Raw genomic sequence first — 22,007 nt, 5'->3', positions numbered from 1 at the left:
ACATGACAGCTTACGAGTAAAATTCTCGTCATTTGCGAGGGGTTCTAATTTTCTGATTTAATATGAAGAAATCTGCGGCCGAGGCTCATCAAATGCTCTCAAATACCTATGGTGAGGCTACTATTAGTGAAAGAACGTGTCAATAGTGGTTTCAACGCTTCAAGAACGGTGATTTTGACGTCGAAGACTCTGTGGTGGCAGAGAGAAGGTTTTCGAAGATGCAGAATTGGAGGCAATACTCGATCAAGACTCGTGTCAAACGCAACAAGAATTGGCAGGATCATTGGGAGTAACGCAACAAATCATTTCAAAACGACTGAAAAAATGGGAATGATTCAGAAACAAGGAAATTGGGTGTCGTACGAGTTGATGTTGAGACATGTTGAACGGCGTTTGTTTGCTTGTGAACAGCTGCTTGCAAGACAAAGACGGAAGAGATTTCTACATCGCATTGCGACACTATTTGGTGGGACTACCTCGGCGTAGTGTATTATGAGTTGTTAAAACCAACTGAAACAATCACAGGCGATCGTTATCGAACGCAATTATTATGTTTCAGCCGAGCATTGAAAGACAAACGGCCGCAATACAACGAAATACATGATAATGTGATTTCACAGCATGACAATGCTCGACCACATGTTGCGAAAGTGGTCAAGACATACTTGAAAACGTTGAAATAGAAAGTCCTGCCGTACCCGCAGTATTCTCCAGATGTTGCTCCCTCGGACTATCACTTGGTTCGATCAATAGCACACGGCCTGGCTGACCAGCACTGCCGGTCTTATGAAGAAGTAAAAAATTGAATCGATTCGTGAATCGCTCCAAAAGAGAACCAGCTTTTTCAAGGCGGGATTCGTACGCTGCCCGAAAGATGACAGAACGAGTGGCCAGCGATGGACAATACTCTGAATCATATGTGTATAACCAGTTTTTTACAATAAAGCCTCAAATTTCGGAAAAAAACGGCGGAAACGAAGTTGTACGCCTATGTATATTCAAATGCCTAAAATTTGTCTTCAAACAGCCGCAATACTTACAATACTTCACAAAGTTCAGAAAGACACGCTCATAATAATATGTACAAGAAACGATTATTTCCTCAGCATAACCCCAAAGATCTTGATTGATAATTTAAAAAAAAATCGCAAGGAGTTCCCAACCTTTTGATTCAACATGAATCCTACATCGATACATAGATTTTTTGGCTGAAATAGTTCAGATTTGATTAAATAACAGTTTCATTTTTCTGTTTTTCCCCTTGACTTTTCCTCAATTTCATTGTGAACAAAACATAGCGATGATTTGTGGTGAATAAAGTTTTTTTTTGTTTAACAAAATCAAGGACACCAAGGGAAAGGACCACATTATTTGTAAAGGGTGTTTTTTTAGAGCTATAGAACTTTAAATTGCAATAAAACAACGATGGTTTATTCGATTGACATGAATTTTATTTATCCGCAAGATAATCTTGTGGCATTACATTTAAAATATGATTTCTGGCATATGACCGCCACGGCTGGCTCGGATGTAGTCCAATCTGGACGTCCAATTTTCGATGACTTTTTCCAACATTTGTGGCCGTATATCGGCAATAACACGGCGAATGTTGTCTTCCAAATGGTCAAGGGTTTGTGGCTTTTCCGCATAGACCAATGACTTTACATAGCCCCACAGAAAGTAGTCTAGCGGTGTTAAATCACAAGATCTTGGAGGCCAATTCACAGGTCCAAAACGTGAAATTAGGCGGTCACCAAACGTGTCTTTCAATAAATCGATTGTGGCACGAGCTGTGTGACATGTTGCGCCGTCTTGTTGGAACCACAGCTCCTGGACATCATGGTTGTTCAATTCAGGAATGGAAAAGTTAGTAATCATGGCTCTATACCGATCACCATTGACTGTAATGTTCCGGCCATCATCGTTTTTGAAGAAGTACGAACCAATGATTCCACCAGCCCATAAAGAACACCAAACAGTCAGTTTTTCTGGATGCAACGGTGTTTCGACATACACTTGAGGATTAGCTTCACTCCAAATGCGGCAGTTTTGTTTGTTGACGTAGCCATTCAACCAGAAGTGCGCTTCATCGCTAAACAAAATTCGCTCATGAAAATCGGGAACAACGGCAATCCCATTTTGGGCCCATTCGACGAATCTACGCCTTACAAATTGCCAAACAAAACTGAGAATAAATCACTTGACAGCTGTTAAATCGGTCGCCATCTTGAACAGTAATGCCAACTTAGTTATATACCTCGAAAAAAACAACCTTTACAGAAGGAACTCTGGACTGTTCTGATATAGCATTCTGGATGTCGGATGTTTTTCTATAATTTTTTTTTCATATTTGAGAATTTTCGCTTTTCGATAGCTTCTTTATTTTGGCTTTAGAAATTGTTGTATCATGAAAGTTTTCGACTATTTTATTTTCAATGTTACGTAATACACGAGAGCTAAATGTACAAAATTCAATTATAAAAATTTTCAAAGGAGGGAAATGTGAGGGTTATAATCACGAAATGAACTTCCATCATTACTTCAGTATGTTATCTTTCCACAATCAAGCATTCCTACCCTATAATCTCTGACATTTCATTTCAGAGTTTTCCACGAAAGCACAAGCATAAAATTATTTATCCTCTGGGCTTTCCAACGACGAAAAACCATGGTGAAAACTGCCCTCGCTTTGGATGAAAGAAGTAATAACGACTACTGGAAAATTCCCCTCATCACTTCTGCACATGAAACAAGGTAGGAGTCTCTACATGCACCCTTCATACCCAAGGGGCCTACAAATTGTTGATTGACTTGTGTTTGTCAATGTCTCCCCATTTTTATGGAGGAAATCCAGGCAATCGGAGGGTGCATAAAATAACTTTGCCAGCAGGTGGACCGGAAATCGATTAGACGGGGCTCTGGGCAGTTTAAAATGGATTTATTTCCTCGTGGAAATGAAAATTGCCATTTTTCCTTTTAACTTTGTACGATTCAGTTAAGATAATAGCATATTTAGATCTAGCTGGCTCCAGAGAGATCTCATGGAATAAAATAGAAATGTTTTTTTTGCTGCATGAGAAGTTTCGATGGTTGCTGTCTATGGTTTGACAGTCGAAATGTCAAAGTTTTTTGACATTTCTGTTTAGTAAAGTTTGAAAATTCATCATAAATCATTTAACGCCAGAACGACGGTTTCAAATTGTTGAAATTTACTTTGAACAAAATTTAATATCTGTCCGCCAAGTTCATAGAATACTTCGTCCATTTTACGGTTAACATATAATCGGCCTAGTGAGGAAGCAATTCGAGCAATTATTGATCGTTTTTGTACTAATTTCACTCTTTTCAAAACTACCAACAAGACAAAAAAATGTACGTATCGAACAGAATATTGTTGTTGTAGCACGGAGTGTGGAAGGAGACGCCGAAATGTAGGAACGTCGCTGTTCTCAACTTGTTGGAAAATTTTACGTAAGGATCTTGGCTTTGATGCCTATAATATACAGCTCGTGCAAAAATTAAAGCTATGAGAGTCAGATATAACAATAAATCCAAGGGATGTATCAGCATCCAAAACATATTTGTATGAAACTTCATCACAATGTTGCCAGTAGTTTCGACAAAATCGTAAAAAAAGTGTACAATTTTTTTTCTTCAACTCCCTTCATCTTGAATACGGATGGCGAATTATTCTTCAGTTTTCTACCTATCCTAACGACCGGGTTGCATTTTTCCGTTTTCTATGTGGCTAGCGCAACCAGTTGTTCTAATCCATAAGGAACGGAGACGCGTGAGACAACTCCGTTCCCTATGTGGCTACCGCAACTATTTGTGATCACCTCTTTTCAACAATAATCTTTGTACTTTCCGAACCCCAAATGTGACAATTCTGCTTATTAACGTAGCTTCTTAGGTGAAAATGAACCTCATCAATGTAGATGATCTTTTAATGTAAATCCGGATCATTTTGATGCATTTAAAGGCCCCAATACTACGTTGCTGATGATCGATCGGCTCGAGTTCTTGTGTGAACTGTACTTTGAAAGGGATTGCCACCACATTGCTTCTGCGTATCAGTCAAACTGTGTTACCCATTAATTCATCCTCTGGCGGTCCTGCAATGACCAAACTTTGTATGAGGCACGATGTTGTATATTCACTTCATCTCCTTTCTCTTTTCGAATCAAATAAGTAGAGGGCAGCACTGTACGACGGTCGATTACTTTTTTCACAAAATTATAGTTCTACCTGTTTTGTAATGATTTTTGGTGGGTTTTTCTCACGAATATTCTAGAAATATTTCAGTGCTTTGTATATTGTACGTATCATCAATACTTTCGCGAAAAACGGAAAGTTACCAATTTGCAAATTAAAAATTTTGACTTTCCACAATGTACTGAATACTGAATGAAAAATCGTAGTTTCCAGATTAATAATCAGACCATTGAAGCATTTTTAACTATTAACTCCTCAACATCTCGAATTGATGTGAGTGTTTTAGGTCATGTCTGTTGTTATATTTTTGTCTTACTGAATGTATATTTCAGCTCCCTGAAGATGGTCACAATGATGACCGAAAGCTAGGATGGTACAATAAATGAGATAGATGATATAGAGTTTGACTACCATACCCGATATCCTTAAATTGTCAATTTACTGTAGTCGATATAAATAAGTTGATTCCACAATGTAGATTATCGGTTAAAGAAATTATGTGAAAACCCCATAAAAATCGGTGGTTGTAAGATGAAAAAATTTATAATTTCGTTTTGAACTTATTTACTCATAAGATCCAAGTTTTTATGCAAAAAACGGTAAAAACCTGGGTTTTCATCAACACTACGGGCTACAGCAGCAATATTCTCAGTTGTTCTTGAGCGACACACACGGTTTCGTTTCTTCATATCAATAACTTGTCCCTACAGCTCAAATTTTTCTACCAGTTTTATTATTACCGGCCGAAAAGGTGCTTCACGTCAACATAAAAATGCGAACTGTGACTGCAAAATTTTCACCAATTTTATAGTGAATTTTAACAATTTCGTTGCGCTATGAAAGCTTTTATCGTTCCATTTTTAGGAATGACATAATTATTACTTGTCAAATATCAAAAAAAAAAATAGCTTCGAAATTGAGAGCTGCCCAGATAACTGGTATTCAAAATGGAACATCTTATTGTAAAACCCTTTATTAGTTTCAATTATGAATCTTGAGGACATAGTATGATGATTATTCTAACAAATGTTTGGGGACATGTGAATTTTAAAAACCTGATGGAAATAATATAAATTTTTTGAGAGTCGGAATTTTCAAACTTCATACGAACACGAAGTACGCCATATTATCTCAAAACCATGGATATAGGGCATGCCTAGGTCATTTGCCAGACTTTCAGGCGCTTGCTGCATCAATATCTTGGCAAAGGATCTGCATTATGCAATTCTATCCTAATAGAGAGAACTAATGCGTGAGTGTAGACGCGCCCTGCAGTTTGTCATCAATAAAGGAGAGCATTTCAAACACAACTTTGACGTTCGGAAACTATAATAGAACACCAAAATCAATATTGCCTTTCTAATAATTTATAGTGACTTGAGTAAATAGAGATACGCCCAAAATCTCGTTGAGATTTATAACCAAAGGAACGTAAAGTTTCATTGTTAGCCTATGGTCATGGAAAAAATTGCATATACTTTTATGGGGATTTACTATTTATTTATGGCATATGGAAATGCAAGCATAACAATGCACCATCAATAATTATGTACGTTGTGAGTCATTATAAGCAAATATTTAGGAATAGGTAGATATATAACAAAGGACAAAAATGAGACAAACTTCAAAACTGTAAACAATTCAGGGTAGAAATTCTCTTAAGTCGTATATTGAGTACTTGAGTGACTTATCTGTCACCTTGCCTTTGAATTGAGTCAATAGAAGTTGGAGGAGTCTATTATAAAGTTTATCAATGGTACAATGCGGTGTAAGGTGTAACAATCGGAAAAATTTCAAGAAGGGTTAAAAACTTATTTGCCTCAAACGAATCCGAAAGTTTATTATTGGAAAAAATAAACAAAAAGCAAAACAAAAGTAAAATTGCGTATGTTTAGCTGTTTGTGTGACACATATCGCCGTCTTATTGAAATTCAATATCTTCTTATTCCGGCCATAAAAAAATCATAGCTTAATTGCCATCGACGAGGAAGCGACAAACCTGAAATACGCACACGGTTTCGGTTTTTCGCATCCCTAACTTGTACCAACAGATCACATTTTTCCACGAATTTCACCATTATTGCAGGCCGAGAAGGTGTTTCTCGGTGACCCAAAACTGCAACTGCAAAATTTTCCCCATATTGTAGTGCATTTTAACAACGTTTTTGAAGCGTGCATCGCTCAATTTTTAGTATTGGCGTAATTTCTACTTGCCAAATGTAAGTCGACTACTTTACAAGTGACAGCTGCCAGATTATTGGCTGTTCAGAATGAAACCTCTTATTGGTAAACCCTGAAGAAAATGATTTTCAACTCAGTTGGATCTGAAGAAATAATGCTTAATTTTTCGATAAATTGGGATTCTGGTGACGCGATCCACTTGAAATTTGTCGTCAAACTCCATATTGTTTCTATACATCTACACAGTTACGGACAGGCAGACAAACATAATAAGAACGGAGTGAATCCAATCTCATCTTTTGAGACCATTTCAAAATTCTAAACTTAAATTAAAGACATTGCGACAAAATGATAAGTGTTCCGTACGGGGAACGAGCGTTAAAAATAGATATCAAGATCAACAAAAATAAAAACTGAACACTACTAGGAAAATCGATATGTCCTTTTGGATCCCTTATGTTAATATTAAACCAAACTAGTGTTTTTCTTCCGCATCAATCTATAGTGTATATTGAATTTTTTGTTTGTTAAAAGAAATATTTTTTAGTTGAGCTCAACATACCTTTTTCCTAACCTAACAAAATCGAATCTTCAACAAAATAATAATTGAAATTAAAAACCGTTTTTCCAGAAAAGAAGATTGTCATATTTCTCAGTATCCCATTCTTGGCTCAACCCGGTTGGTATTTTTTTTTTTAAATTGAGAAGAACACCATGTTGTCTTTATAGTGAACTGGATGGAGAAGATTGAATAACCATAAATTCTTCATCAACTGGTCTAATCTTATCGTTCAAAACCTTTTAGGACATAAGTAGCAAATTACAGACTCTTGGGCAAAATTATAGCCGATAATAAATTATCATCCTTAATGTTTCAAATATATAAAATTGTGTATATCTGATAAGACATTCTGAACTTACTGTGTATGCTCAGGAAATAACGTTTATTTTTGATTTTTTTAAAATCATGTTATCCATGGAATATTGGAAAATTTTCAATTCTCATCGGGGAGTATTTAAACTGAACTTACCATTTTCCCTTTCTCTTATTTGATGGGCACTGATCACTGCATTCTTAAGTGCGACATCCTTATGTCCATTGAATGGTATCCACTGTAAGGTAGAAGATGTAACGACTTGTTCCAAGTTTTCTGCTAAAATGTATACTTGAGGTTCACTCCGTACCTTCTGGATTGACAGAAGGATGGAGAAAAACCACGCCACTCTCAACACACCATGCATGACGTAATTCTGAAATAAAAAACATAACAATGAACAAAACTAATGGTTAAAAATGGCAATGATATTTTCTGCTAATTTATTTTCCATGACAAGTGCACCAAGTACTATATTTCCGCACGCAATACAAAACAAACAACAATACAGACCAAATATAACAATGAAAAATAAGAAGAGAGAATGAAATTTTTTTTTAATAATGTTAATAGTAAAATAGAATTACTTAAGTTTTGAAAATTGATTGCTTGATGAAGGCATATGATTGTTTGTCCAAATCACTAATTCTAGCTAAACTGAAGAAGCTTGGAATTGAAGGCAATGTCCATAAATGGTTGGAGTGTTATCTAACAAATAGGAAACAAAAAGTAGTTATTAAAAAGGATGGACATAAAATAAAATCTTCAATACTTTTTTGTGAGTATGGGGTGCCACAGGGGAGCATCTTGGGGCCACTATTATTCCTGATATTTATTAATGACTTGTACAACTGTTTTGAATTAGATAGAATATCAATCACAGACTATGTGGATGACACAAGTCACAAATGTTATCATTGGTGGCAAGACAAGTCAGTACATTACCAGTAATGCATCTCTCATCTATATAATAATAAAACACTGGATTAGTATGAACAAACTCATTATTAATAACAAGGAAACAACAGGGATATTATTTACAACTGAAAGATCAAGGAAGGAGAGGATTGAAGAACTGAATATTGGAAATGAGAACATTGCTCTAGAACACACAACAAAATTTTTAGGGCTGTATATTGATGAATTTCTGAAATGGTCTCATCATCTAGATTGGCTCAGTAAGAAGTTGTGCAGTATATGTTTTGGAGTAAGAACCATGGCTAATTACCTGGAAAAGGAATGTTGCAAAAGTATCTATTTTGCAAACTTTGAATCCATTGCAAGATACGGAATTATATTCTGGGGAGCCATCTATGGTGTGAATGATATATTTCTCATACAGAAGAGAATTTTAAGAATTATCTTTAAAATGTCATATAGGGATTCATGTAGGGGAGTGTTCAGGAGAAATGGAATATTAACTTTGAGTGGTCTGTATATTCTAGATTGTTTGAAATTTTTATACAAAAACAGATCTCGTTTTGAAAGTTATGAGAATGATAGATATCCTGTAAGGTCTATGAATATTCAATATTCAAAACATTATTTAACACTAACAGAAAAAGACCCTGACTATATGTGTAGAAAACTTTTCAATAATTTGCCATCACGGTTGAAGGGTTTTGGTCCATATAAAGATTATGTAAAAAATATAAGGAAATTTTTGTTAGAATTAGAACCATATTGTTTTAGTGAATATTTTTCCAGAAATAGTTAGAATTGCTCTGTGTTTTGACGTCATTCTTTTGCATACCCTTATGTATGAGTTCATGTAAGGTTTGTGCTATGAGAAATGAAGATTTATTCATTTATTTATTTATTAGACTTGAATAGAAGGACATTTGATATTATGGCTCGATAAAGATAGAGTAAGTATGTATGAGTTGATGATCGTTGACCCAACTGAGAATGGTACCTGATTGTTTATATGATGATGGTAGGTTATTGAAAAGTTTTTCTTTTCCGCTGTACGGATACATGTGCCTAGTATTCGCACGTTATGTGGAAAATTGTAACTTTGTGCACACAAATGAATGTGGACAATCAATAAATTGCGTAAGCCCGAAAAAATTTTTCGTTTCACAAATCCAAATTAACTTATTTTATGAGACTCATGACATGTCATTTTGTAGTCGGTGAATGTGATATTTCACGGATTAAAAAAAATTGTTCACCCCAGGAAGATACCAGGTTCATTTTGGTCAGGCATAATTAAATATTAATACGTCTGGCTTCCAATTCCCCAATACAGGGTGGTCCAACGAGAACTCAACACCTCGATTTTTCGACTTTCGAATCAGATTTTAACAGGTCCGAACGATTTTCCACATTTTCATTTTGAAGCCGGAAAATCGAGGTGTTAAGTTTTCGTTGGACCACACTGTGTATGTGTATGGTCAAAATGAAATATAAAAAGGTATATTGATCTTGATCAACATTTCTACACAACGTGAATTATAAATGGTTATTTATAAATTTTGTTTCCTGCTTCCTATTTCTAGGACCTAAAGCTAATTTCAAAATGATGATTATAAATATTAATTTCTCTTCAATCGGAGAATAAATTACAAATTTCACTCAAATATTTATTCTACATATAACACAAACACCGTCATAAATTGAAGACATTTTTCTGGACACGATTAGAACAATAAGAATAAAGGAAGACACTATTTATTTGAAATTGGTAAATGGAGATAGGCTCTTCAATTGAACTAAACTCAAACTGCCTCTGATGTAACGAAATGATTAGTGCAGAATTGATGTCAGTAAAATAATAAGTACCTACCTAATTGTTCTCGGAATCACGTGCAGAAATATAGAGATTTATTATAGGCAGATCTATATTTTAGCTTAGTATTTTCAATGACTGGTACTCATATTACTCATATTTAGAAAAAAGAACTGATGCCAGGTCATGAATAGTTGAGTGAATTCAAATGATAAGTTGAAAATTACGATATTTTTTTAAATTCTGGTCTTCAATTTCGATTTTATAAAGGGGGTTTCAACAAAAAATTTCTTTTTCAAATATCGTCACCCCGGAACTGAATGACAGTTTTTCTTTCGACATTTCGTTTTTTGACATATCTATAGTAGAAAGGCAATTGCTACAATGAATTCAGCTTCACTCGAAAATTGCATCAAAATAATAAAAATTCACGTTACTGAAAATATCTCGAATTTTAAGAAAAGTAACTTTCACAGGTCCACCGTTTTCTTAGAGAACTTTTATTTTCGAGTGAAATTGAATTCATTCTACCAATTGCCCAATCGTCTACTTATGTCGAAAAACTAAAGGTCAAAACTGTCATGTAGTTCCGGTGTGAGTGGTGTGACCGTACTGAAAAACAAAGTTGAAAAACCCTTTACAAGGCCAGCTAGAATCATTACAAGTTCAAGTACAATCCTTTACGGAAAGATTCAAGGCATTATTATTCATATATAATATATTAAAAATGTAATATACAATTCTAAGTGACATAGGAGTGTCTTCTCAACAATAGAGGCTGAATTTGTGTAGGAGACAGGAGTGACACTCACAGGATGTTCAGTTCATCTACTCTACCCAATGCATATTGAAGATCTACATTTACGATTTTCAAATAATTTTTTAAATGATTGGAAAAAAAATGTTGTTCCATACATGAATTATATCTTCTCTTTATTTCATTATAAGTTACTTTTACCAGAATATTAGGGTTTACATCTTTGCAAGCTTGCAAGCTATTTTTATTTTCAAATGGTCTAAATTATCATAAACAGTTTTGTAAACCATATTTTTCAGGGTGGCCTACATCCATACGCGTTAGGTCCGGCGATTTTGAGGGATATCTGATGACCCCATTTGTTCCTATCTATTAATTTTCGAATTCTTGATGGGAATAAAAATAACATGGAATTATGTATTTTCAAATTCTGAAAATGATGCATAAGTTACACTAACGGTGAATCGACTCTATCAAACATATAAATTTGACCTCTTGAAGTTAAAATAACCACACTATTTTCCATGTGATTTCTGTTTTGTTCAACTCCGTTTTACAATAATTATTAGGTATATAATTTTCAGAAACTTAGAGAATACAGTAACTTGTGATTAGTGTTAAAACGGTGTTGAATATAAATAAAAAAGATAAAACTGAAGTTGAGACAAGGTTTTACAAATTGTATCTACATACAAATCAGTAAAAAAATTACGAACTGAATCCTTCAAACTGAGCCAAAACCAAAGGAAGCACATCACATTAATCAAATCATACGAAATCTTACTTGAAGGAAAATATGAGATTTGAAGCAAGAAAACTCAATAAAATAAATCAAACAAATTATTTCGATATGGTTCAGGTCGAATTTTGGTTTATTATGTATTTATAATAATACATTTTTGGAACGGAAGGGAAGTAGAAACCATATGGAAAATATTCGAACAAAATATTTTAGAGAGAGCGGAATCCAGATTCAATTCAATGCAGCACATATTATATAATCCTCAACTTTGGATTGCGAGGTAATCTCGATAACAAATCAACATTCCCCATCATTTAAAATTGAATCAAGGACATAACAATTGCGTTTGATGATGTTCATGATGGAGCATACATCGCATATTCCATTCGAACAATAGAAACGATAATTCAAAGGGAAATTTGGAAAGGAACCATCAATTGATTGGAATGTACGTATCATCGGAATGAAATAATATAGGTGGATAGCTCTGACATTTATAGAAAAACAATGCGAAATTTATACTACCTATATAATTCGTCATTCCTTTTTTCAATGCAAAATATCTTAACACGTGGAGAAAAAAAAATATCAACATTACCATAACCAATAACTTCGAAACTATAAGAGCAGAAACTTTGTGGAAAAGAATTGTGTGATACCAACTAAAATATCATTGCAATAACAGATGTTCATAATTTTATAATTATATGTTGTTTACAAGTTTACAAGAAATGACGAATGGGATTTTTCATTCGATTTTTGGATTTTATTCATTCCAAAACGTAAACTCTGAAAATTTCAGGGCAAGTATTATTTTCCGAAGGTTCATTTATAATAAACTAAAAGCTGCCATTTTTTCAAAAATTCAAAACATATACTAATAGGTGATACATTCATACGATTGTTTCAAACAAATCATTTTTATTCAATTTCAGTTCATTTTTGGAATCACCAGAGAATTCAAACTAGCATCAACGAGTTGATAGGTCGATCAGTTTTGTGAAACCCTCCATAAGTGTCATCGAAGTGTTATTGACTACAGATTTATGGGTATTCACAACTCGTCGCAAATTCTAATTTCATATTAGAAAAAGAGAAAAAAGTCAACGGGAGTTATATCAGGGGATTAGGGTGGTTGTTCCAAGAGATTTGTTGACTTTGTGAGCAAAAATTCGTTGGTAATGCATTTAACGTGGTGCAAGATTTATACCTACTGCAAGTTATTATTTATTATCATTTCACCTTGATGCCATATAATGCTTCCTTAGGGATTAATGAAGTGGTTTGATAGTGCTTATTCCCTCTTCTGCAATCACGAAATTATTCAGATTAATGATGATGTTTGTGAAGATTGCAATTAATTAATAAGACAATGGAAATTGGAAACAGAATGAACCAACTCAAAAGTGTAAGTGAAAAATGCGCATGTTCATGTAGGTACGTATATTCAGGACCGGCGCCAGGACTGTCATATCGTATCATTTCGTTAAGAAAATGTCATATCGTACATTTTGCCGGGGCGCTAAATTGTAGGGACGTAAAGTCAGACATACTTTTTTACACAAAAATGTTTTCTTTGTGAAAATAACTTCCTTTTTAGTAAAAAAAAATGACAAGCGTTATGAAAGTATAAATAGGTACTGAAATGCACCTTTAAGAACCTCTCGTCTTTTTAATATAGGATCATACTTTAATTAACTTATTAAATCGAAAATCTATGAGAAATATTGAGTATTAAATGGTTGTTTTACAGAGCCCTCAGCTGCCAAAAACTTTTAGACAATTAGGGCGGCGAAATTTTATTTTGCCGGGGTGCCAAAATGTCTGGCGTTGGCCCTGGATATAGCCCTTTCAGAAAATATTGACATCCCAGACGGCAGTGGAATATGAAGTTAGTATTGTTAGTAATGGTTGAGACCTAGAAACCTTGTTCTGTAGAGTGCATCCCATTTTGGGTGAGACAGCCAGGTTTCTCGCTTGTTATTTAAGATAGATCCTTGCGGTTTTCACGTTCCTGTCCTACTTTTTCGTGAAACTCAAGTTGGTCTTATCAGATTCTGCATAACTGTTTCCGTTCAAAAGATACAGGGTGATTTTGGAAATTGATACTTTTCGGACCCCTCATTTATCTCCGAAATTATTAGAAATTATGCTGAGCTGAAAACTACGTCTGAATCAGAATTCTGCGTAGAATCCAGTGGTGTACTCAATTTTTTTTTCGGGGTATGGTTTTGAAGATTCAACACAAACCTATATTTTTTTTAATGGAACACCCTATATATCATTACTTCGTTGAATTCGTTATTTTTTTCCCTTCAAAATGATATATGATACTATGTAGGTAGGATGTTCAGAAATGTTAAAAAAACACTAAAACGTCAAATAATGATGATTTTTTGTAAATGGGCCATGAATTTTCTATGTTTCAATAAGAGGATTATTACTTTCGATTTTTAAAAGTAGTAGGTCATTGATGACACAAACATCCTTGTTGTTATTATGGCTACTATGCCTTTGGGAGCATTGTTTTATCAAGTAGGCATTGGAGGGAAAAAACCAATCTGATCTAGCTGTCATCGCTATAAATTATTGTTATCATTATTGATTCTTCTTTTCTATGGAAAATCCATTGCCCATTAACCAAAAATCATCATTATTTGATGTTTTAGTGTTTTTTTAACATTTCTGAACATCCTACCTACATAGTGTCATATATCATTTTGAAGGGAAAAAAATAATAAATTCAACGGAGTAATGATACACATGGTGTTCCATTAAAAAAAACATATTGAGTACGCCACTGGATTCTACGCAGAATTCTGATTCAGACGTAGTTTTTACCTCAGCATTATTTCTAATAACTTCGGAGATAAAGAAGGGGTCCGAAAAGTATCAATTTCCAAAATCACCCTGTATCTTTTGAACGGAAACAGTTATGCAGAATCTGATTAGACCAACTTGAGTTTCACGAAAAAGTAGGAAAGGAACGTGAAAACCGCAAGGCTCTATCTTAAATAACAAGCGAGAAACCTGGCTGTCTCACCCAAAATGGGATGCACTGTACACTGATTCGATTTTGATATAGTCTACATGTTGTTTTGGCTAGAACTAGAGGTCTGTTCTAGAACTGGAGTTCTGTAAGGTGGTACTCTTCCGAATTGTTGGAATTCCTGTCTGTCGGAGTTTAAAAATGAAATAATAATTTGAGAAACTGAAACTTTGACAGGAAATCATAATTCGATTCATATCGAACAATAATAAGATATCACAAAGCATATAATAGATACCTTGATTCGTCGAGTTACAGGGCTTTCAAATATTTCGCTATATCTCAGAATATCTAACAATAATTTCTATTAAAAAACAGTCTAAAATTATTACATTATGGGCAAACAATATTTGTCGCGCAAAAGTGTTCCATTCAAGATATTTTCCTACGAAAAATGTTACTTTAAAAAAAAGCCATTTTCCAACTTCTACACCCTGTATCTCGAAAACTAGTTATAGGATTGAGTTGGACCTATAGATTTTCTTGTTCAGGAGGTCATATTCTACAACATACGAAAAATCCAGAAAAAATAACCGTTGACAATATTTCTATTAGGCTGCTACCTGGTCCTTCAAGAAAATCCTCTTTTCATAAATCATAATATCCCTTATTTCTTCAGTCATGGTGAGTATCGTGATGTGAAAATATGATGGGAAAAGATTATCCGAACACCGGTTAAAACTTTCTGCTTTCACGAGTATTCTTGTATTCTGCCAATGTTTACAATACACGTAATAATAACATTCGTCCTTTGGCAGACTCTAAAACACTGCGTGGGAAATTGCCAAGCCATAGAGCGGTGAAAAGCTGAAAAGTCTGCATGCAATTTTCAACGGCATAGAAATAATTTCCGGCTTTAAAGCCGCATTGTGCATTATGTTCGAATAGACTTGCACTTCCTGAATTTTCATCATGTGAAATATGGCAGTGTGGGATCCACATTTCGAATGCGCATCATTATCCTGAGATATGGCTTAATGATATGTTTTATTCTTCCAATCACGGACAGGTGAGTAAATGTATTCCGGTTTAATTACAAGAAGTACGCGGTTACATTGTGTGTTTGTTTTGCATGTGTCGCGAATATTAATATATGTTGATGGAAATACAGGGTGTGGCAATTTTATTCCCGAAAAACTTGGTAATGAATATTATCGATTCGTATTAATTAATACATAGGACATCGTTCTAGGGGTCGAACTATACAAAAAATAATTGGGCCATGTCCTAAAATAAGCAGTTACACCCATTCTAATTACTGCCAAAAACCTATAATTTTGATGTTTCCGTTAAAATTTTTACATATTCAAATGAAATTCGGTAGGCGGGAATTTTTGAATGAAACTTGCATCCTCTAACACCTTCATAACAAAATACTAATTTTTATTTATAAATTTATAAAAAAGCCGGTAGCTCTAGAATCACGCTTAATCCTTACATCCTGTATAACAGGAGAGTAATGTCTCCTACATGGCATTTCTTAGGCCATGTGATATATTATAATATACCAAATAAGTTCATAATAATAACCCTACCAAGTTTATGAATCACAAAAAATATAAGTTTAGAACAAAACAATAAGAAATGAATTTATATTCCTCATTACGCTACTTCCGTCTATAACATCTTTTGGTAATCCCTTAATATTCGGGGAATGAATTGTTTTTTACTAAGACTTTAATATGCTACCCAATATAATTAGGTAAAATAAACAATAAAAAATAAAAGCTACCTGGGTATATGACCATACTACTGTTGTATACTATATGATATGTATAGAATGAGTATGGAAAATATGTTCACTCATTTACTCTTCATACAAAATAACAATGATGCTACAGAAAATGGAATAAGTTAGATTTGTAGAAAAATAAAGCTTTTTCCATTAAGAGGTATCATTCTGAATAGTCTACTATCTGGGCAGCTATGACATTTGACAAGTAAAAACTACGTCATTCCTAAAAATGGAACGATAAACGCTCTAATAACGCAATAATAAAATTGTTTAAATTTACTACAAAAATGGTGAAAATTTTGCAGGCACAGTTCGCAAAAGAATAACTGAATAATTTCGTAAAAGATACCTAGATAACGAACAATAAAATAAAAATAAATCTGGTTCATACGTTACATTATGTTCTGAAGAGAGGCAGTAATATTGTACCACCCTGTATAGAAAGGTATCGACACAAATCGACGAAGATTGGAACTTATTTGAATAAGAATTATATCAGACTAGCGGTACCATAAATATTAAACACATAGGTGCATTATTTTATTCCTTAGGAGGCGCCATCAAGGAGACCCAACTGTAAAGTTATGCACATTAAATACAAATTTGTTATTATTCATTACACGCTGTGAATTGTTTCACCATTCTTGTCAGTATTTAGCTGGCGACATAAAGATTTATTTTCATACCATAAACAATTTGATCAATATAATTTACATTGACATCAGGGAACTTCTTCCTTTCGATTTTCGACAAAAGCTGTATTTTTGAAATATTTTATGACCGTGGTCAATCTGCAACCTGAAAATCTCTAAAGATGCCTAGAGTACAATCACGGAATTTACTTAGATACTCTATTGAATAATCCAATCGCCTAAACCATCAACAAAAAATTTGGGAATTACCATAAGAAAAAAATTCAAAAATATCGACTATTTAAATTATAAACAGAATAGAAGGAGCAAATAATGTTCTAAACAGTTGTCCTGTTGTAATGGCCCTTATTACATATATACAGGGTTAGTTAGCCATAAGTTAGTCATTGGTGCATAAGACCTATCTGGTGGACCTAAATACAGCAAACATTTCAGGTCCGAACTCCATTGTTTTTGATTGAGGTGATCGAACTGTTTCTGTTGAGAATGCACTTGTCGATAACTTCTGAGTAGGTTATTATTTTTCGATCAGATTTTGTACGGGTGGTCAACACTAAGAAGTCACAAGATCGTGAAGAAAGATGAGAAAATTATTTTAGGCACATATTGAAAAAATTGGATTTTGTTGTGTAGTTGAAAATGTCCAGCCCATATAATCATTGCCGAAAACAAATTTATTGGGTTGAAATTGTTTTCGGTTTTTGGGTTCATGAGATAGGTACTTCACATCAGTGTGACGTATATGGCTAACAAGTTGCGTAACATCCAATAAAACTATCGGGTGTTCATAAAATACGAGCCTGTTAACGTATGGCTTAGCTCACATCATTCCTTCTAGTATCGGTTTCATCCCAACCCATGGCCTACCGCAAACTGGTTTTTTCATCTGAATACCTGATACTGAATTTAAATGATTGGATTTGGATTTTAACCAGTTTTTGAAAGAAATATATCGATCGATTTGTGAAAGTGAAAAAAATGATGAAGAAGATATAGGTTACAATGGGAGAAGGTCACAATGGAAACTTAATGGAAATATTGAAATACAAAAATTACAGAATAATTCAACTCTTATAAAGAATACATATACAGGCAAAGCCTAAACCTAAAATGACTACTTTAAGAGTTATCGAGGAAGAACTTTGAATGAGTAAAAACCGCAATTTCTCACTGTGTGACTTCCGGAAAACACAGAAAAAAACTGAAATTCGATGTTTCCATAACTAAAGTTGATATTTCATGAAACGTAATTAAATTCGTTGAGATTGCTGAGAAATCTATAAACCAATAAAAATATCAACATCAAATTTTAGTTTCTTTTCTGGAAGTCACAAACTAATCCACACAGTTAGAAATTGCTGGTTTTCTTCATTTAAAGTTCTTCCTAGATAACCCTTGAAGTATTAATTTTAGGTATAGGGTTTGCAAAAGTAACCCCCTCTTTTCATAAGTAGAATTGACTGAAATGATAAAAAATATAGGTTCTAATTTGAAAATCTTGAGTTTTGATGAACATAAGTTATCCAAGTTCATGATCTTCTGATAAACACCCTGTACATTTTTGGTCCAAACCGCAAACTGTCTTATAATACTACGTATTTGCAGGAATCTGTAAAAAAAAACATCTGAGTCATTGTCGCCACCATTTTTCTCATAACAATCCTATGAACTCATGAACCGTTGAGATTTTACCAAAGGTATGGCATATTGCTGAAATTGTCATGAAAAAAGGAACTAATGATGCAATAATATACTTGTTGTGCTATTTGAAATACGGAAGAAGTAGTCTGTTTCCGGTATAATCAGAAGTTGTAGAGATCTGAAAATATTTTAGAGCAAATTTTAGCACAAAATTGTAGTTATTTTCCATAAACATCTAATAGCCCATCGCGGAGAATCACCCTGTACCTAATAAATAATACGTGAAGGAGTTTGAACCTGAGATCATATCCGAATTAAACTGCTACAACATCAAAGCAAGGATTTCGTTATAAGAAATATTTCATCATCGTAGCCATATTGTTCATATTTCTGATATATTACCGACAAACCAAGAAACAAACAGGAATTATTTTTATTATTGACAAAATAAAGTGAAATTTATTACAACATCTTAAACATTAGTTGCTACTAATTATAAGTTTCTCAGTTCAGAGCAATGTAATAACTCCCTCTCGACTTGTAGGTTGGTTAGCTTTTGAGCTTTTGAAGAAGGAAAGAGGATTGTTCTTCGTGTCTACTCCATCATACCGAACAGATATGTGTTTAAATTTTCAGATTGTCAGTCGTCAATAGGAATAAAAATAATAATAACTATGTAAAGGATGGCATTCGAACTGGACAAGTTTCATATTCCCAGCGTAAAGCGAAGATCAATTCAAGATGAACCAATCGCTCTTTCAAATGGGAAAGAGATAGGAGCAATGAAATCGGACGATCTCTACAAATACCTTGAAATGAAACAAAACCGATTAGTCAACCATCAAAGATTGAAGGAAGATTTAAAGACTGAGTTCATTAAGAGAACGAGGAACCATTTCAAAAGAAACCTCAATAGCAAGAACATGCTAAGCAAAATGGGAACTTTGATAACAAGAGTAACAAATGCCATTCGAAAAGTAGCATTGAGAAGACATTACTGCCGAGGAATTAAAAGATACAGACATCATGGAATTTGTTGATGGGCGAATAGAAAAATTAGCATGTTTCATACCACCAGACAATAACAGAAAAACTGCTGAAATGAAGAAAGAAGCCCTTACATGGTCGACATTTCATCGAGATGAACCAGGATCATGTCGACATTAAAGCTTCGAACTATTGGCTCACATCAGGTGTAATGTTTCCAGAAACGGAAGGTTTTTTTTAGCCATCCAAGATCAAGTGATCTCAACGAGAAATTACTGCAAGCATATCATTAAGGATTGAAGCATGACGATCGAACGAAACAGTCCAACATATCATAAGCGGATGTCAAATGTTTGTAGTTAACCACCAAGAATTGACAACAATATTAAAAGTAATTCAGTGTGAAAAAGTGCCATACCACAAGTACAAACCGGAAACCATCCTGGAGAATGAACGCTTTAAAATGTACAGGGATCGTACGGATCTCATTGATAAAACAGTTCCTCATAATAGACCAAATTATTATTAGTCGATAAACATAAGAAAATACAGGGTGATCAATAAGCATTACCTTATGAATGAATTTTTTTAGTTCAATAACTCTTCAGCTAATACACCGTATAATCTCAATTTTTGAAGTTTTGTCACCCTCTTACTATTATATTAATATTCACGAAAATAGATTTATCCGATTTCAGAAATATTGAAGGAAGGCGATAGAAAAGGGTGACGAAACTTTGAAATTATTCGATTAATTGAAGAGTTATTGAACTAAAACAATTTCACTCTTAAGAGAATGTTTATTGATGACTCTGTACGACCGTGCCAAAGAAAGATTTAGAATTATTAGAATGAATTAATTCTTCGTGGTTACAAAATTAGAAAAATACATAACGTATGGGGTGATCCAATATTCACGAAAATAGAAGAATGTCAGGAATTTTCCTAGTCCGGATCTGATTTATTCGGTTTCAAAAATATTGAAGGAATGCAATAGTGAAGGGTGACATAACTTCAAAATTTTAAATTATTCGGTCGATTAGTTGAAGAGTTATTGAACTGTAAAATTTCACTCATGAGATTAACATCACCCTATATATCCAAAACGAAGGCACTCTGGCGATTGAAACTTCTGGATACGAGTTTTCCATGATGACCTTCATTCATGCATTTGTCGCATTATTTCTGGGACACCTAGTATGTATGTAATATAATGCAAAAAGTAGTTCTTTTAGATACAGCAAGGATGAAAAGAAAATTCATAGGAGGCGACGTTTATGCCCAAGGATCGCGTGGACGAAGGCCAGAGAGGCTACGAGGACCGGACATGACCAAATTCTATCCTTCTGACATTTTAAAAATCTGGGATTCAGTGATTGTTCCCCTCAAGGGGAGTGAGAACACTGACTGCGAGGGGAGTTTTCTCTCCTACGCTGATAAGAATTCGGGAATATACAGGGTGTCCCAACAAAAATTCGAAGAGAAAGAATTCCTTTGACTACATTGTTCCGAAAAAACCACTTGATTTTTTTTTCAATAGGAAAGAGATGGCGAATTTGTTTTAGTTAAAAAGCTTTTTTGTTCTGTAAACATCCTAGTTGAAATTTTCAAATTAATTCTCAAAAGTAATTTTTAATGTTGTTTAATGTTGGGGGTTTCAAACATCTTTTACATATTAAAATAATGTTGGGTTTTTTTTCGGAACAAACTCATGATGGAAATTCTTGCCCATCAAAACTAACCTGTTATTTAAAAATCTTCCAAAATTCCTCGTTTCTGAGTTCAGGGGGGTCAAATTTTCGTTGGGACAACCTATATAATTATCAATCATGTAAATGTAATGCTGTAAATATCTAGTGATATTTGCTGCGTTTCACATCGAGTAGGACAGGAATGAACAAAAATGCGACAACAATGCCATTCTTTTCAACAGTCTCTACAACGACCCCAGTAGGTACAACAAATCTGAACCTGAATCTCTAATTTAATTCAGTGCCCAGTGGAGAACAGGGGCTGACACCTTCCTACGCCCACTTTAAACGCCGTTTTTCGTGACGCTGCAGTCGCAAAAATTAATTATTTCGTCGATAGATGACTCTGTCGACTATATTTTTTTCACGGATTGTCAAACATATTTTGACAATAATATGTACATGCATTTGAGACACTCTGTTATATGTGATTTGATAAGACAATTTTTTATTTTACAAATGTTAAATTTAAATTTTAATTTAATTGCTATGCATGTCTAGAAGATATGTTACTATGAGCACGGATAAAAAATTATCCGCGCACTCTATAATTTTTGCTGTGCACCTAATGGACAAAAATTCTATCGTGTTTCTTTCAATTCGAAATTCGAATACCCGAAAAGAGCCCTTTATGAAAAGTTTGTGCATTTTACAAGAATCGTAATGGCAACGAAGAGACCAGGGGGCTGA

At 34.1% G+C, this 22,007-nt stretch overlaps 2 protein-coding genes and 1 long non-coding RNA gene across 4 annotated transcripts in view; 2 read left to right on the top strand and 1 right to left on the bottom strand.

The window, feature by feature from the left end:
* Nucleotides 1–22,007, bottom strand: part of LOC123678570 (protein unzipped) — a 72,665-nt gene that overhangs the window by 3,804 nt on the left and 46,854 nt on the right. For both annotated transcript variants that reach the window (XM_045615680.1, XM_045615681.1), the window contains one exon: nucleotides 7,428–7,647. In XM_045615680.1, the coding sequence (XP_045471636.1) occupies nucleotides 7,428–7,638 (211 nt within the window). In that variant the 5' untranslated portion in view covers nucleotides 7,639–7,647. The remainder of the gene's footprint in view (nucleotides 1–7,427; nucleotides 7,648–22,007) is intronic.
* On the top strand, nucleotides 4,400–4,672 carry LOC123678573. Its single transcript, XR_006747271.1, has 2 exons — nucleotides 4,400–4,488; nucleotides 4,548–4,672. It is a non-coding gene; the product is annotated as an uncharacterized LOC123678573 (long non-coding RNA).
* The window catches only part of LOC123678568 (GTPase-activating protein skywalker), an 83,519-nt gene continuing 76,900 nt past the window's right edge, over nucleotides 15,389–22,007 (top strand). The window contains exon 1 of the mRNA XM_045615672.1: nucleotides 15,389–15,559. The gene's annotated coding sequence lies outside the window, so the exon portion shown is untranslated. The remainder of the gene's footprint in view (nucleotides 15,560–22,007) is intronic.

Source organism: Harmonia axyridis, chromosome 4 (assembly GCF_914767665.1).
Source record: "Harmonia axyridis chromosome 4, icHarAxyr1.1, whole genome shotgun sequence".
Taxonomy (NCBI): Eukaryota; Metazoa; Arthropoda; class Insecta; order Coleoptera; family Coccinellidae; genus Harmonia; species Harmonia axyridis.
Note: the sequence above shows the minus strand (reverse complement) of the source record. Positions and strands in the feature narration are given on the sequence as shown.